Here is a 14,744-nt window from a genome sequence, read left to right on the forward strand (position 1 = left end):
ATCAGTGGTCCGTAAAATAAACTTTTTTGACCGAGCTGGCCCCTAAATCCGTTCCAAATAAATAGATGGAAGTCGCTTTTATAAAAGACTATTCCCTATCTCATCTCTCAACCAGTTATTTCGAGGGTCTCTAAGGGTCCTCTGTGTGGATCAACGGTGACTGAAGATTGCGGAAGACAGCCAGCTAAATGAGGGTTTTTGAAGTTTCGTCAGGGATGGAGCGGGGAGCTTCGATACGGAAATTTCCCACTGTTACCTGGAGTCTCATGCAGTCCGCTGAAAGACTCGGAAAATACATGGTGTACATACATTATGAGTTGTCGAAGGGCAAATGTAGGGCACTCGACCTATAGACATGTAATATGTACACAGATCCGCACGCTCTGATTGGAAATAATAATTATTTTCTAGTATCGCCATCTGTGGACACAATCTGCTCACTCGTAGCGGCGGGTCGAGAACGAACAAAGTACGCCCATAATTTTGCACACAATACGCAGCGTATCATGACGTAGTGTGAGCAACTTCAGGCTAAACCTCATTCACACACTGATGCCAATAGAAAAAAACCGTATACTGCATAGCAGGATGAAACTAATTACGTAATTAGTGCATAATTTAGTCGACAAAGCGTAAATAGAACGTAAAATAAATGTTGAGAGGTGAAATATATTTGGTTCCGAATGAATTTTCATACTTTCCTCAATTGGGGTGATAAAAAAAAATCGGCGAATATTCAGTTATAAGGTTTCCATATTGCCACTTTGACAAATCAAAACACAATAGATATAATAGCTTAGTGAACAGTGAAACGTATTTGGCAAATTTTTGCGACGTTGAAATAAGATGATAGAAATGTTATATTTTCATCGTTAAAAAAATGGTGAGTACATCTTTTTGAAAACCGATACAGTTGTAAAAAAAAAATTATCAAATATGGTAGGATAGTTCAGGTGTCGGAATAAGAAAATGGCGTTTTAGAATCTGCAATCGTGGGATCTAGGAAACTGCATCGGAAAATAATCCCGAATATTACAAGCGAAGTACAGAGAGGGAGAAAGGGGAAAAAGAGGGCAAAATATATATGAGTAATTTCTAATCGGTTGGGCACTGGCAGGATGTGAATCATCGTCGTCATAGTGGCTTATCACGGGATTATTTCCAGGTGTAACCACGGATGAGCAGATTTGAGCGACTTTAACGAGGACCAGGTAGCCGTCCAGGCTGCCCACCAATTGACAAACTACACCCAAAATCACAACTCGACATTATTTCACCTAGTTTCGTGCTCACGCAAGTTTCTCCAAGTTTTTAAAATTTCCAGTTTTCTCACCTCAACTATCAAACGACAACTTAATGTATTAGATTAACAAAGAGAGACTAGCAAATCGGAGCACCACCTTAATTGCTCAAAAACGGAAAACAATCAATGTAAACGGTGTATCCGAATTTCAATGCTGTGTCAACATTGGCCATCTGATTGAATCTTCTACGGTATTGGAACGTGTCAAGTGATCTGTGGCAAGAAATGGCGCAGAACCACGGAACGGGCAATATTGCATATCCGTGTGAAATGTAATAGCTGTGAACAGGAGGTGTACAAAAATTACTCCAAAAAGTAACAAGCCTAAAGTCAGTGTCGATATTTGTTTCTCCTTTGAAAATTGGGCAACATGTCTCAGGAGCATAAGTGGCGGCCCTGGATGCCGGCAGGTGCTGAAGAAGCTGCTGGCGGTGAAGGGTCTATGGAAATTTATATCGAAACATTGATGGGCCTTGCATTCGAAATGACTGTGTCGCCCAATGATACCATCGGATTTATAAAACAAAAAATTCAACGTGTCGAAGGTGAGTAGATAGCCTGTATTAGATATTCGTATCTGAGACGGGATGTGATCTGCTGTTTGTAAAATTAATATGTCTTGCATTTTGACCCGCCCAAGTTGAAAGTTTGTCTTTCTTTCATAGAACCAAAATTTGTTATACTGTTTAATTAACATTGGTTCCATTGGTCTGTCTATCACAGAATACTAATACAATTGTCAGACTGTGTAGTTTGACAATGAACCCGCCATACAAGTATAACGCTTATTTCAGAATTCCAATATTTTAATATACAGTAACTTGATAAATCTGTGATTCATATTCAAGTTCAAACATAATATAGAGCTTCAAAATGATGAATACTGTATCATTTTGTATACATATAGTTAAATGCACATGTATTGTAAACTGTGGGATTGTGATCTGGTTAAACAATAATAATGTAGCTTCGAAGATCTTGGCAGCTTGAAACATACATTTTACCACTGATACTAATTCTGACAAATATTCATTTTACAATTTCCTCACGCCAGCTAACATAATTGTAGTACAGTTGTAAGAACTCACATCTGTCAATATCTTCTAATAGAGATTTATTTCGCTTTAATGAAGTGGATAAAATCATTTAGAAACAAAAATCGGACGACAGAAAATTCATAAAATGCTCATCTCTTTCATCTTCATTTATTACGTTTCGTCGAAATGGTCTGTGGGATATACTTGTACCGAACTATCTCAGTCAGTGCACACTATATAGTGATAAAATATTGTCTCATTATCAAATGACTGGTAATTGTATGTTAGGTGAAAATGAAGTTGTATTAGTATTGCAAAGAACAACTCATGCATTACATTAATGTCTGTTCCACCTCTTCGCAAGCCTTAAAATATTAAAAACATGATACTTAATATGAAATAGGTTTATGCAACTGTGAATTTATTTTCACTACTAATAAGTTAATAAGAGGTTGAACTTTGGAAAAATATTGATTACAGTATCCCTGCAGCAAATCTTTGATGGGCATATAAATTTATTTTATCATCTTAATGGAAATTGTGTTTCTGTTTCCATTACAGGTATTCCAGTATCTCAGCAGAACATAGTATATAATTTATGCGAACTCTCCGATTCAAGTACACTTTTGGACCATAACATACGGGAAGGTGCTACCTTGAAGCTGGTCTTGTCAATGCGAGGTGGACCTATTAGCACGCGTCGTTTACCCCAAGTGGATGATTATTCCATTAGAGAACTTCGCGAATTTGTCGAAAATAACAAGTTAGTGAACTGTAGAATTGTATATGATAAGTTTAGTCTTGATATCTTCCAATTCAGACACATTTTTCACTTCCACAAGCACTATCAACTTCTAATAACTAGTTTTTTCTGTTTCATGTACTATTACGGGATAAACATATTAATATATAAGTATTATACTACATGTACTGAAAATTCCTTTCCGCAGAGAAAATATGATGGATCAGCTGCCACCAGGGTGTCGAGTGACGGTTCTTGTATTTAGAGAGGGCGATTCTGTCAGTTTGTTTAAAGTGATTGAGAATGACGATGGCACCTACTCTCCCATCGCTGATTCGTGGAGTGGATCATCGATAAGGTATACTTGGATATGCAACAACTGAGATTAGCCCTTTTCGTGAAAAAACCTTATCAAACGTTACATTCTGCCTACAGAAACATTTTCTCGGACTCTGATTGCGAAGAGGTAGCTGAGAGACTGCAAGAAAATTCTACAACTATGGAAAAGATGCATGCTCTGAGACAACAAATGGAGAAGCTCTCGATTCAGAAGGTTTTTATTTTAACTTGATCTGTGTAATTTATTTGGAGAACAGAGGCTGCCTCCTGCAGACAAAAAATTACGGAACATAATTGATTTATGTGTTTTAGTCAAAGAAATCGAAGAAAAAAGATGAGGATGAAAAAACCAGTGTTGTGGATTCTTTGGTAAGCTCAAACGTGGTATGCAGGGAGGACGAAAATTTTAGAAATACCACTCTTTTACCTCCAATTGCAGCTCCTAAACTCCCTGACCCTAATACTGCGAGTTTTAATTTGAGCAGTATGCCAAAAAAATATTTAAACCGTAGACCCAGAGAACTGAAATCTCTGCCACCAGAATACTATAACGCTTTACGAATGCCTTCAAATAAGGAATACGACGATATCGTCACGCATAAATTTGTGCCTAATAAGTTGGACCCCATGAATCAGGAGTTGCAATTAAATCAGAGAGGATTTGGCTCAATAGGAAGCGAAATGGCATCTCAAACAAAAAATTTTGGTCACATTGGGAGCGAAATGATGGCTCGGAAGAAGCGCGAACAAGAATTGGCCAACAGCAAATCAAAACCGTTCTCAACCGACCCATGCAATAATATGTATCTCAATGCAAACTTCGAAAGATACGACCCAACAAACTGGCAAAGAAATGAAAACACAGATAAAGACCTTACACTACCGGACCTGCGCAAAAAGAGCTTTGACAATTTTAGCGACCCCAACGTGTACAGATCACACCGACATTCTCCTACTTTATCAAATCATGAGAATATGCCAATGGAATGCTCTTCTTCAAGTATAGCGATAGTCGAGGAAGAGAATCCCCTGGATACAAACTTTTCACAAAGCCCAATCACAGTAACATCGACTGAATCCACGACAGTTGCCATATCACAATTACCTTCCGAAAGACTCTCCAAATCTAAGAGTACATCTAAAGGTAGATTTAGATTAAGAAGATACGGATTGGTATTTACAGATCACGAACGTCCAAAAACCTGTCCAGACCTAAAGATCTGTCAAAAATCTTACACTGATCTGATGTCTGACAAAACGTATAGCTATGAAGAATCTGACACAGATTCGAAATGCGAATACGACGAAATTTTTCCCAAACAAAAAAGCTGTGATGTTAGCCAGGAGAATATTGCTGGAAAACATATAATTGAGAATCCGAAATTCGAAAATGGGTTTGCTGATCACAGTATCTGTATGGAAAATGTAAATGATTTGTTAGCTCAACGTATGTCTGACACCTCAGCATACGATTATGAATCTGAGAAAGATTTCACTAATTTCAACGCATCTGATAAAACTCGATTATTTCATCAATCTCTGTATAACAGAATAACAACAGGGCGTAATTACATTACTCACAAACTCGGCGAGTCTAGTTTTGAAGGGGGAGATAATAGCTTTCCTAAATACGACAATACAGAAGGTAGATTACATCATTCTGGAAATGATTCCAATGTTCACTTCTTAGGTAGAGTAAAGAGTCCGGTACTTAATGCTAAGGATATATTCGAATCAAGTTATGAAAATAAAGAAAGTTTGTTTGGTTTGGGAAACGATGGAGCAAGAATTACGGATGCATCTGGTTACGACAGTAGTGAATCAAGCTATCTTCAGCTTGATACTGCTGAATTACAGACAGTTAGTGGAGCAGAACCACAGTTACAGGTTCTTGGGCGTGTTCGTAGTCCGATTCTTAGTACGAAAGATATTTTTCATGTAGATAACCAGGAATCTACCGGATTTAAGCCCTCATCTTCGAGCAGACTAGAAGAACTTGGTATCGAGCAAAAAATTAAAATACTTGGGCGTGTTAAGAGCCCTGTTTTAGCCACAGATAATTATAATTTCGAAAAAGAGCATGCTTTGTATAATCCAACTCCTTCTGACGCTGCCTTCTTTGAGAAACAAATAAAAATCTTAGGCAGAGTTACAAGTCCGATTCTTTCATCGGAAGAATACAGCTATGACAAGGAAGATATATTGTACCGTCCAAATTTTCCCGTTAACGATACTCGTTTGGATAAGCATATTCAAATTTTAGGTAAGGTACAAAAAAGTGCACCAAAAGATAAAAAGAATGTACAGCCCATCATTTCTAATCCCCCTAAAAAAACGACAGTAAAAACACGTTGCTTCCACTGCCATAAGCGCCTAAATATTACTAACATCTACAATTGCCGTTGCGGAAATCTATTTTGCTCGGCCCACAGGTACTCCGAAGTTCACGGCTGCAATTATGACTATAAAACAGCAGGTAGAAAATTTCTTGAGCAAAACAACCCGTTAGTTACAGCCCCCAAATTGCCTAAGATATAAATGCACTTTCTTTTCTGCACAATTATGAAATTAATTCGTTATTTGTTCTTTTTTTCTTTTTAACCCCATCTGCGATTGGTATGTTACATTATACGCGAGAGTTATGTTTGGTGAAGCATTATTAAATGTACCATGGGTGATATGTGTTGATAATGTATGTAACTATATATAAAAAAAAAAAAAAAAAAAAAAACAGAAAAATGGAATTAAAAAAAAGTAATACCTAGTGCTAGGTTTCGTATTCGTCCTATTGTGCGGAATAGTTACTAAAACATTCTATTAGTGTCATCTATGCATTAGCTGATAATTTTGACAAAATGGATTCGCTAAATTGACTAAAAAGTTGATTTCTTGGCTAGCATAATTAGAAACAAAGTTTCGTTAAAACTACACCTTAGAATTATTTTCAATAAATGCCTTGTATATTATAATAAAGAATACTAAAAATTATCAAACAACAATCAATAGATTATATGTAACAATATTAAATGCACGAAGGTTTCGATGATCAATACCTACGTTTATTCGAGTTTGATTGACGAGCGTTACCGCATGGCTCATCCAATTTACTCGTGCATTCGAAAATTCCTATGACCTGTTATAATGGCATTTGTATTAATTCTGCGGAATTGTAAAGAAAAAAAAAAAAAAAACAATATTAATAAATGAGAAAAAATTTCGTTTAAGAGTGATTATGATGCTTAAACGCACCTTTTGTAATAACTTGCTTAGAATCCCATATATGTATCTATATACCATACATATATAAACGTATATATTTTTATTAATTCAAGTTGCAACTTATTCAGCTAACTTATTTTCCTTATATAATATAACGTTGCACGATTTATTTAGGAACAAATTTTCACCTGTTACTGTTACGAAAATTTGACTAATACAAAATATTAAGATTACAGCAGTCATTTTACACCTTTTTCTTATAAATTTGCCCGAAAAAAATCATGTTTACAATTTTACAACAATGATCTGACATTTTTCTCCGATTCTCTATTTCTTAATTAATACCTTTTTACTTCAACTATGAATAACAAACATGATAAGTATCTAATATTTATATATTAGATATATTTGCTAGATAACAAACGTAAACAAAATATATAGTGATGTACTTCATTTGTATGTTTCAGTTAAATAAATGATAAACTTGGTAACATCATTTTAATGGGCTGTCATAAGACTTCCTATTTACTTTGTCATTTTCAAATTTGTACTTCGTCTCGTAAAGCATTCTTACTTTATAAATCTGGAAAAATAATATAAAAATGCGAAATAATGCAAGCAACACGTGTCGGAATCCTGCACCCATTACACCCAGCAGGGGAGATTTATTTATTGATTGTATGAATAAAATTTGAACATTTGATAGTTTGCCATTTAAAAAAAAAACATTTCAATAGTTCAAAGTAGGAACGCAAGTTGTGCGTGAATCTGAGAATTACTGTTCACAAGAATAACGTTGCTTTGAGAAAATCGAGCAGGACTTGAGAATCAATGGTTCCAATATTAGTGGATTAATTTGGAATCGGACATAAATTAATTCTTATACTTCAACGTTTATTATTAATTTCATGGTTTTTTTTGTTTATGCCAACTTAGAGATTACCGATTTTTCAGAAGTTGTAAAGCAAGCTCTTCATCTTCGAGTAGACTAAGACCAACATTCTTATCGCTCAATTTAGCCTTTTTTCTATTTTTCTTTCCGTTTATTTCTTCATTATCTAACAACTTTCTTTTGGGTATTCTGTGAAAAAAAATGTATCATCAAGAACGAGACATTTTGAATGCAATTTTAAAATCTAATTATCATTCATTACCTGTCAATTTCATCAGTATCTTCACTGGCATTATCAAATTGAACAGCATCGGTATCCTCGCGTTTGCCATAAATTTTATCTGGATCTGGCAACCAGGACAGGTCTGGCTCGTTCTCATCGCTACTACCATCACTATCTCCTTCATCCTCTGCATCCTCTCCTTCTTGTTCTACCTCCTCATGAACCTTCTTTCTGCTAGCTTTCAGTTTCTGTTTCTCTTCCCGATGTTTTGCTCTTATTCTTTCTTTGAATCGTTCTTTATCAAAACGATCCTCCTCACGTAGTATCGCCTTTGCTTTTTCAATATCAATCCCAGAGCTCTCTTCATTTTCGTATTCACGTGCTCTCTCAGACATTTTAGATTTTGTAGGGTTTACAATCACCTATAAATATGTATTCATTATCGTTACCAGCAAATTTATTGCCACAATCTTCAAATTACGCCTCTGGCAAGATATTAAATTTAAATTAAGGTATTATAAAAATCAAAAATGTGTTTAACACATGTGTCATTTCATAATCTCAGAATAAAAATTGAATGTAAAAATGTATAATGTAAATAATATACATATATGAAATACAAATACCTGGCCCTCATCATCAAAAGTAGTTTTTTTATTCGCAACTATTTTCTTCTTCAGAATTTTTTTAGCTAATGCAGCTTTTGTGACAGCTTTCTTCTTTGCTGTATTTGTATTGTCTATGTTTTCAGTATATTTATCTTCCGTATGATCGTTCAGAGAATCGTTGCCGTCTTGGATGTCTATGTCTCGCCGTTTTACAGTTAGAATATTTTCGTCACTGTCACTATCCTCTATAAATGGCACACAAAATAGAACCGTACATATGGAGGAAGGTTTTTTCATATAGAATCATATATTCCATTATTCATACAACAAAATATCTTCAAAAACTGACTCATCTGTACCCCTCTAAATGCAAAATCTAAAAATACTTTCCACAAATACTCAGATGTATTCTGAAAATTTCGAACAGCTTATACCTATAAATTTTTTTTTCTTAAACTCACCATTGCCAAAAAATGTGTCTCTTCGATCCCGCGAATCAACAGCATGATATTCATTGTCACTATTCTCACGTGGCTCATTGCCACTCGTGCTATTTCCAGATCCTTTATCGGAATCACTATCTGATTCGATGTTATAATTACTTAGTTTTTGTGATATTTCGGAATTTGTAGAATCGTTTAATTTACTGAGTTTTTTCGCACGTAGATTTTCCTTCGCTTTATTGATTTTTTGAAGAAATCGTATCCTGGGTGGTATTGCCAATCCCAATGATCTGTCAAGTGTATGCGTCATGTAATGAATGAATAATTCTTGGAATGTCACTGGGATCGCACAGATTGATCACATTTATATTCACAGAAAACTTTGGGCAAGATAATGGGTAGGACCCCATCATATCATACAAAACTTACTTGGCATAGGCATCCGTATTTAGCTGATGCACGTCGAATATACTCTTGTCTTTCATAAGAAAGACGGATTTTACATAAGCAACAAAGGCTCTCTGAGCCGTCTCTTTCAGCGCCACATCTCTAGCAAGTAATGCTTCCATCTTTCTATGAGGGGACTGCAGTTTATTCGGATTGATTCTGAGAAATATATTCACATATTATACCTTTACCAATTTCTTGTCTGCCAATGTTCTTAACAATAAATACAAGTAATAATCTAAATAATGATTGCCATTTATAGAAAAGAACATGAGTACATATTACAATGTTGAGAAGCCACTTCGTTTCAGAAATTGTGTAAGTGTAAATTCACTTACTTGATAACATTAATAGGAACTTTATGTTCCTGCAGTTGCTCAATCATATTGATCTCACTTGGCAGTAAAACAAGTAAGGATTCTCCACCTCTTTGGAATCTGGCAGTTCTACCTGCTCGATGTATATAAGCATTGACATCTTCTGGACAATCCATTTGCACTACCCAATTCACCGCCGGGAAATCTAAGTTCGTAATAATTTTCATTATGAAATTCTTGTGACTGATTAAAAAAAAAGTGATAATCATGTATACAACGAATGGTACTTTCTATATACTTGAAGAAGTGAGTAAATATGACTCTTGACTTCCCAGATACATTATCACAATTTATCTAATTAATTGATAATTGATCAAACAAATTACCTAATCCTCTGGCGGCAATATCAGTAGCAAAAAGTACAGCATGCTGTTTTTTGCAAAATGCTTCATAAATAGCCATTCGTTTCAACTGGTGAAGTGTACCATACAATGCAAGCAAACTTACTCCTGGTTTTAAACGGCAAAACATATCATTCACGTATTTGACCTAGAAACCATTCAAATGTTGTACTTGTACTCAATAACCGTAAGTGATGAATCTATCACTTAGAAACAAATACCTGTTTGCAGCTGGAGAAAAATACAAGTATTTTTTGCCGCAAATGATTCCTAACAAAAGACCACAACATTGACATTTTATCCTCCAAATTACAGACAACATAACTCTGTTGTAAACGCTCTGGTGTCTTATGTGTGGCATGTTCATGAACAGATACATACATTGGATCATGTAAACTCAATCTGGCCAAATCCTTGACTGACCTATTGTGAGTTTTGGATGGTTAGGGTATGTAATCTAAAAAAACTTTTGGTAGGTAGCAATGTAATATCTGTTTAGTTGCAATATGATATACATACTTAGTTTGCGTTGCTGAAAATAAAAGTGTTTGCCGTTGAGATGGCAAATTCTCAATAATGCTATTCATCGTTTGCTCGAATCCCATATCTAAACATCGATCAGCTTCATCAAGAACTAATACCTAAAACAAACAGGGTTCAAAAATAATTGGGTAGGGCAATTCCAGATTGTAAACCTAACACAGTTGTTCAATTTTTAATTATCTAATTTCTCAGATAAGCAGCAAAGGTAATAATGAGGTAACTGAAAAATACATAGGGAAAACACATTTTGAATAATCCAAGATGTCTTTTTCCAAGCCCAAACGGTTTCAAATTCCAAAACAATAGTACTCTTTAAATTCAAATACATGCCATTATATTTTGATATTTTTCTTATGGTTCACGATTCAAACTCTTATTCAGAATAAGAAAGACAAAAACAAAATAAGTGGAAATGCCTCATTATTGAATTCCGCCACCAAGTATATACAAAATACAATATATATATATATATATATATATATATAAATATATACACAAAATTTGATTATACATCTGAGTAAACTCTACATTGATCCTTTGAATGTACCTGCATATTCACACAGTCAAATAATGGATTCTCATCCATATGTTGCAACAATCTACCAGGCGTACAGATGACAATGTTGCACTGATGCATCCGTTTTTTTTCAAAATGCAGATCTTTACCGCCGATAATAAGACCAGCCGAAAAATCATGGTAACAGCCAACTTTTCTTAAGGTTTCGTATATTTGATAAGCCAACTCCCTGGTTGGCGTGATAACCAGGGCTCCAACAGCATCCAATCGTGTCCATTGTTTACAGTACAAAATCTCTAAAATCTATTGGCAACAAAATTCATTGTCCGATAAAGTCATCTGTATTCAATTATATTATAACGGTGAAATATAAATAGAACTAGGCAGTGATTCAGATCTCCTACCAATGTTCGCAGTTAATTCATGACCATCCAAAATTGTCATGTATATATATTTACCGGTATTAAAAAGGCTAAAGTTTTTCCGCTGCCTGTTTTTGCTGCTCCCAAAATATCAAGGCCACGCAATGCTAAAGCGATGCTTTGTCGTTGAATTTCCGTCGGCTCGAGGAACTCGTTTACTTTCAAACCTCTTAGAGTTCGCTGCGACAGTGGGAGGTCGGAAAAAGTCTTGACTTTAGAAATATCGACCTAAATGGGGAGACAATTACAATTTTATAACTCTACTAGCAATCTTCAGCGCCTTCTGACGCTGACAGGTGCCATTGCACTCGGCATGCTACTCTTTAACATCATGCTACAATAGGTTAGGATATAAACAACAATACTGTAGTATGCTTGAAACTGACCGTTTTATAGGCAGCTTGAAGTTTTTCAATGATCTTCTCTTCAGGTTCATATTTTTTCTTATGGTATATCTTGACTTTTTTTTTCGTCCCTTTATTCGACATGGCAAATAATTAACCAAAATTCACACCTCAAACACGATCGTACCCTCAACAATCAGACCACATGGGATTCGATCACTGATACACAATCGTCAAGAGCCAAAAGTAGTGTGAAGAAGAGAAAGTAATTTCAATCGTTCCGCTACACTTTGTTGCACACATTTTTCACGGCGTGACCGCGTCTCCTGTACTACATACTCGATGCTCCAATCTTGCCACAAAATTCGCGTAAATATTTGAGAGGTTATGTATTGAATCACGTAACAAACATGAAATAAGCATTATCAGTTTTAATGTCACCTAAAGAGATATGGTTTTCGACAAGCCCTGTAGAACTTGTACAGATTTTAAAACATGGGCAAAATTACAGAAGGAAACATTCGATTCAGAACAAGTAAGATAGTTTTTTTTCTAGTCTACTTAATCCACATACGGCAATCTTGAATGTTCCATCATGTCGCTTGGAACAGGCGGTTTAGTAGTTAATATTTCAATTCAATGCATAATTCTTATTACTGCAAAAGTGGACATTTTTTTCTTATTATTTCAAACAATCAACCATCAACGAAGTATCTATTCGCACTAGAAAGTGAACCTTAACTGAATACTCTGGATACTCCAGCCAGGCCAAATGTTTAATTGTCTCGAATTTTACACTAAAAATTGGAGTGTCCGAACGATTATTCAAGTCACGCTCAAATTGCGTAACAAAGGTTAGATTAAATTCGGTCTCTATTATACCTACGTTACAGTTTAAATAACTATTTTACTATAATCCAAAACCACAGCAAACTGAAGATACGAACGACGCTGTGAGTGTATGTCACTCTTCAGAGAATGACTTGGAGAAAAATTTTATTTCCATAAACTTGACGTGCCTTGCAAACTTATTCAAACACTCTAATATCTTCTCAACATTCATAACACACCCATATTATATATATTTAGAGTGCTCCATATAGGTTCACTCTGTAGTGTGAATGGACATAACAAACAATTAAACGTTTTACTTAGTAGACTAGATGTGTAAATTAAGGATTAAGTCAACCCACATGAAAGAAAGTATATTCACAAATGTTCATTCTGCTGCACAGATTTTTCGTTAAGTTAATATTCACAATTAACAAGCTATTATGGTAAAGACAAAATTTCCGCTGATTCAAGATCTAATTGTTATTCTCGGTTCTTCCTTAATTGCATAGAAAACAGAACAAAAGGTGAAAGAGGCTCAGGGCTCTGCGCAGCAGGTAGAGTCTACAGGAGCAACAAATAGGCGCAATGATTGTCCTCTTGATAAAGATGAGCTAGGTTCTAAAACGTGGGCTTTTCTGCATACGATGGCTGCCTACTATCCTGATAAACCAACAAGCGAGCAAAAGACGGACATGAAGAACTTCTTCACTATATTTTCCAAGTTTTATCCATGTAATACATGCGCAGAGGATTTGCAGGTGCAACTAAAAAAGTCACCACCACAAACTGAGTCCCAGCATCAACTGAGCCAATGGCTTTGCAATATACACAATCAAGTCAATGAAAAATTAGCAAAGCCTTCCTTCGATTGTAATTTAGTTAATCAAAGATGGCGAGATGGATGGTTGGATGGTTCTTGTGACTGAGCAAATTACACATTGCAATTTACAGTCTTGTGAACTAGGTGCATAATGTTACTAACATTAAAACAATATTGAAATAGCCTTGAGACAAAACTTCAAGTTAATTAATAACAGAAATTCAGAATTTTTACTCTTTCGTCATTGGTACAATTCATCGGAATTTCATGACTGCAAGTACGTATTGAGAAATGTGACGAGGTACAGGAAAAATTTTTATTTGAAATCTTAGCATTTTTAGTAAGTTATATTCATTTGGCTATGGATTAAGCTCCTTGTTAGTGCTCCCTTAGTGTGTACTCATTCAAACAGAGCAATATAGGCTGATAAGGTAAATAATCAAACCATGGTTCCCGTTATAAATCATGGAACTTGCATTTAGAAAATTTTGTGTCTTTTATGTGTCTAGTTGTGAAATTATTAATATGATATTAAATATTCAAGTACCATGATAGTATTGATCACATGTTCCACGTATTTTACTTCAAACAAGTTGAGCTGATTACTCTGGATTTTTGTTATTTCACTTGTCTACAATTCATCTACAAAGGTTTCAACCTTCGTGTATTTTTACCTCGTTAGATATGTTATCCTAACTGCATTTGGCATTACTTTCCCGAATGTTCTGTGCTCATTTCATTAAGAATTCTCAATTTCGTTTCTGAAGAAACAACAGAATTTTATTGCGACGCAATGATTATGAATAAAAATGATAAAATAACAAGCCATCAGGAATCATCGAGGCATTTTTAGAGGAATCTGTAAAGGAATTTAGTCGTGAAAATTGATGCAAACAATTATGGAATCGAAACACTACAGACACCTGAGTCCTCTGGTATAATTCAAATTTGGTGAGTTTCAATTGTAGTATGCTATTTATAGAAGACGTTTTTTACGTAATTAGTATCATGGATGAGATGAAAGCTTAATTACAGCCACTACACTGTACACTATACATATACATGTAATAATGTTAATACATGTACGTTGTTCTTGTTAATTGTGTATATAGTGAAATATGCGTAGCATCTGATGTTCTAGTTTGCAATAAAACTGAACAAAGCAATTAAAAAAGGCAGATTAATTCTTCCTTGTAGTAATTTTTGCCTTCAGAGAGTAAATGCCAAAATTCTAAAAATAGCAGAAATTGATGCAATAAAGCAAAAGTTAGAGACAAACATTAGGACAATGTG

At 35.0% G+C, this 14,744-nt stretch overlaps 3 protein-coding genes across 6 annotated transcripts; 2 read left to right on the plus strand and 1 right to left on the minus strand.

Moving 5' to 3' along the window:
• The first annotated feature begins 91 nt into the window (after nucleotides 1–91).
• LOC107219425 lies at nucleotides 92–6,908 on the plus strand. 4 transcript variants are annotated; one of them, XM_046734936.1, is made up of 8 exons: nucleotides 92–333; nucleotides 412–883; nucleotides 982–1,088; nucleotides 1,166–1,848; nucleotides 2,902–3,103; nucleotides 3,291–3,440; nucleotides 3,518–3,635; nucleotides 3,734–6,908. In XM_046734936.1, the coding sequence occupies exons 4-8, from the start codon at nucleotides 1,674–1,676 to the stop codon at nucleotides 5,957–5,959; spliced, it is 2,871 nt and encodes a 956-aa protein (XP_046590892.1). In that variant the 5' UTR covers nucleotides 92–333; nucleotides 412–883; nucleotides 982–1,088; nucleotides 1,166–1,673; the 3' UTR covers nucleotides 5,960–6,908. The 4 variants fall into 4 exon arrangements, with proteins under 4 accessions (XP_046590892.1, XP_046590899.1, XP_015513132.1 ...); XM_046734943.1 differs by lacking the exon at nucleotides 982–1,088 and having other exon boundaries at nucleotides 1,166–1,575; nucleotides 1,683–1,848; XM_015657646.2 differs by having other exon boundaries at nucleotides 982–1,848.
• Nucleotides 6,909–7,081: 173 nt separating this feature from the next.
• LOC107219431 (probable ATP-dependent RNA helicase DDX10) lies at nucleotides 7,082–12,141 on the minus strand. Its single transcript, XM_015657654.2, has 13 exons — nucleotides 11,840–12,141; nucleotides 11,490–11,681; nucleotides 11,062–11,334; nucleotides 10,491–10,612; nucleotides 10,193–10,394; nucleotides 9,957–10,119; nucleotides 9,592–9,775; nucleotides 9,236–9,412; nucleotides 8,825–9,096; nucleotides 8,382–8,608; nucleotides 7,795–8,177; nucleotides 7,584–7,721; nucleotides 7,082–7,223 (listed from the first exon to the last, which is right to left on the minus strand). Exons 1-13 carry the CDS (start codon nucleotides 11,939–11,941, stop codon nucleotides 7,211–7,213), a joined length of 2,448 nt encoding a protein of 815 aa, XP_015513140.2. The 5' UTR covers nucleotides 11,942–12,141; the 3' UTR covers nucleotides 7,082–7,210.
• On the plus strand, nucleotides 12,141–14,731 carry LOC107219432 (FAD-linked sulfhydryl oxidase ALR). Its single transcript, XM_015657656.2, has 2 exons — nucleotides 12,141–12,332; nucleotides 13,141–14,731. The coding sequence occupies exons 1-2, from the start codon at nucleotides 12,249–12,251 to the stop codon at nucleotides 13,555–13,557; spliced, it is 501 nt and encodes a 166-aa protein (XP_015513142.2). The 5' UTR covers nucleotides 12,141–12,248; the 3' UTR covers nucleotides 13,558–14,731.
• Nucleotides 14,732–14,744: the final 13 nt, after the last annotated feature.

Source organism: Neodiprion lecontei, chromosome 1 (genome assembly GCF_021901455.1).
Source record: "Neodiprion lecontei isolate iyNeoLeco1 chromosome 1, iyNeoLeco1.1, whole genome shotgun sequence".
Taxonomy (NCBI): domain Eukaryota; kingdom Metazoa; phylum Arthropoda; class Insecta; order Hymenoptera; family Diprionidae; genus Neodiprion; species Neodiprion lecontei.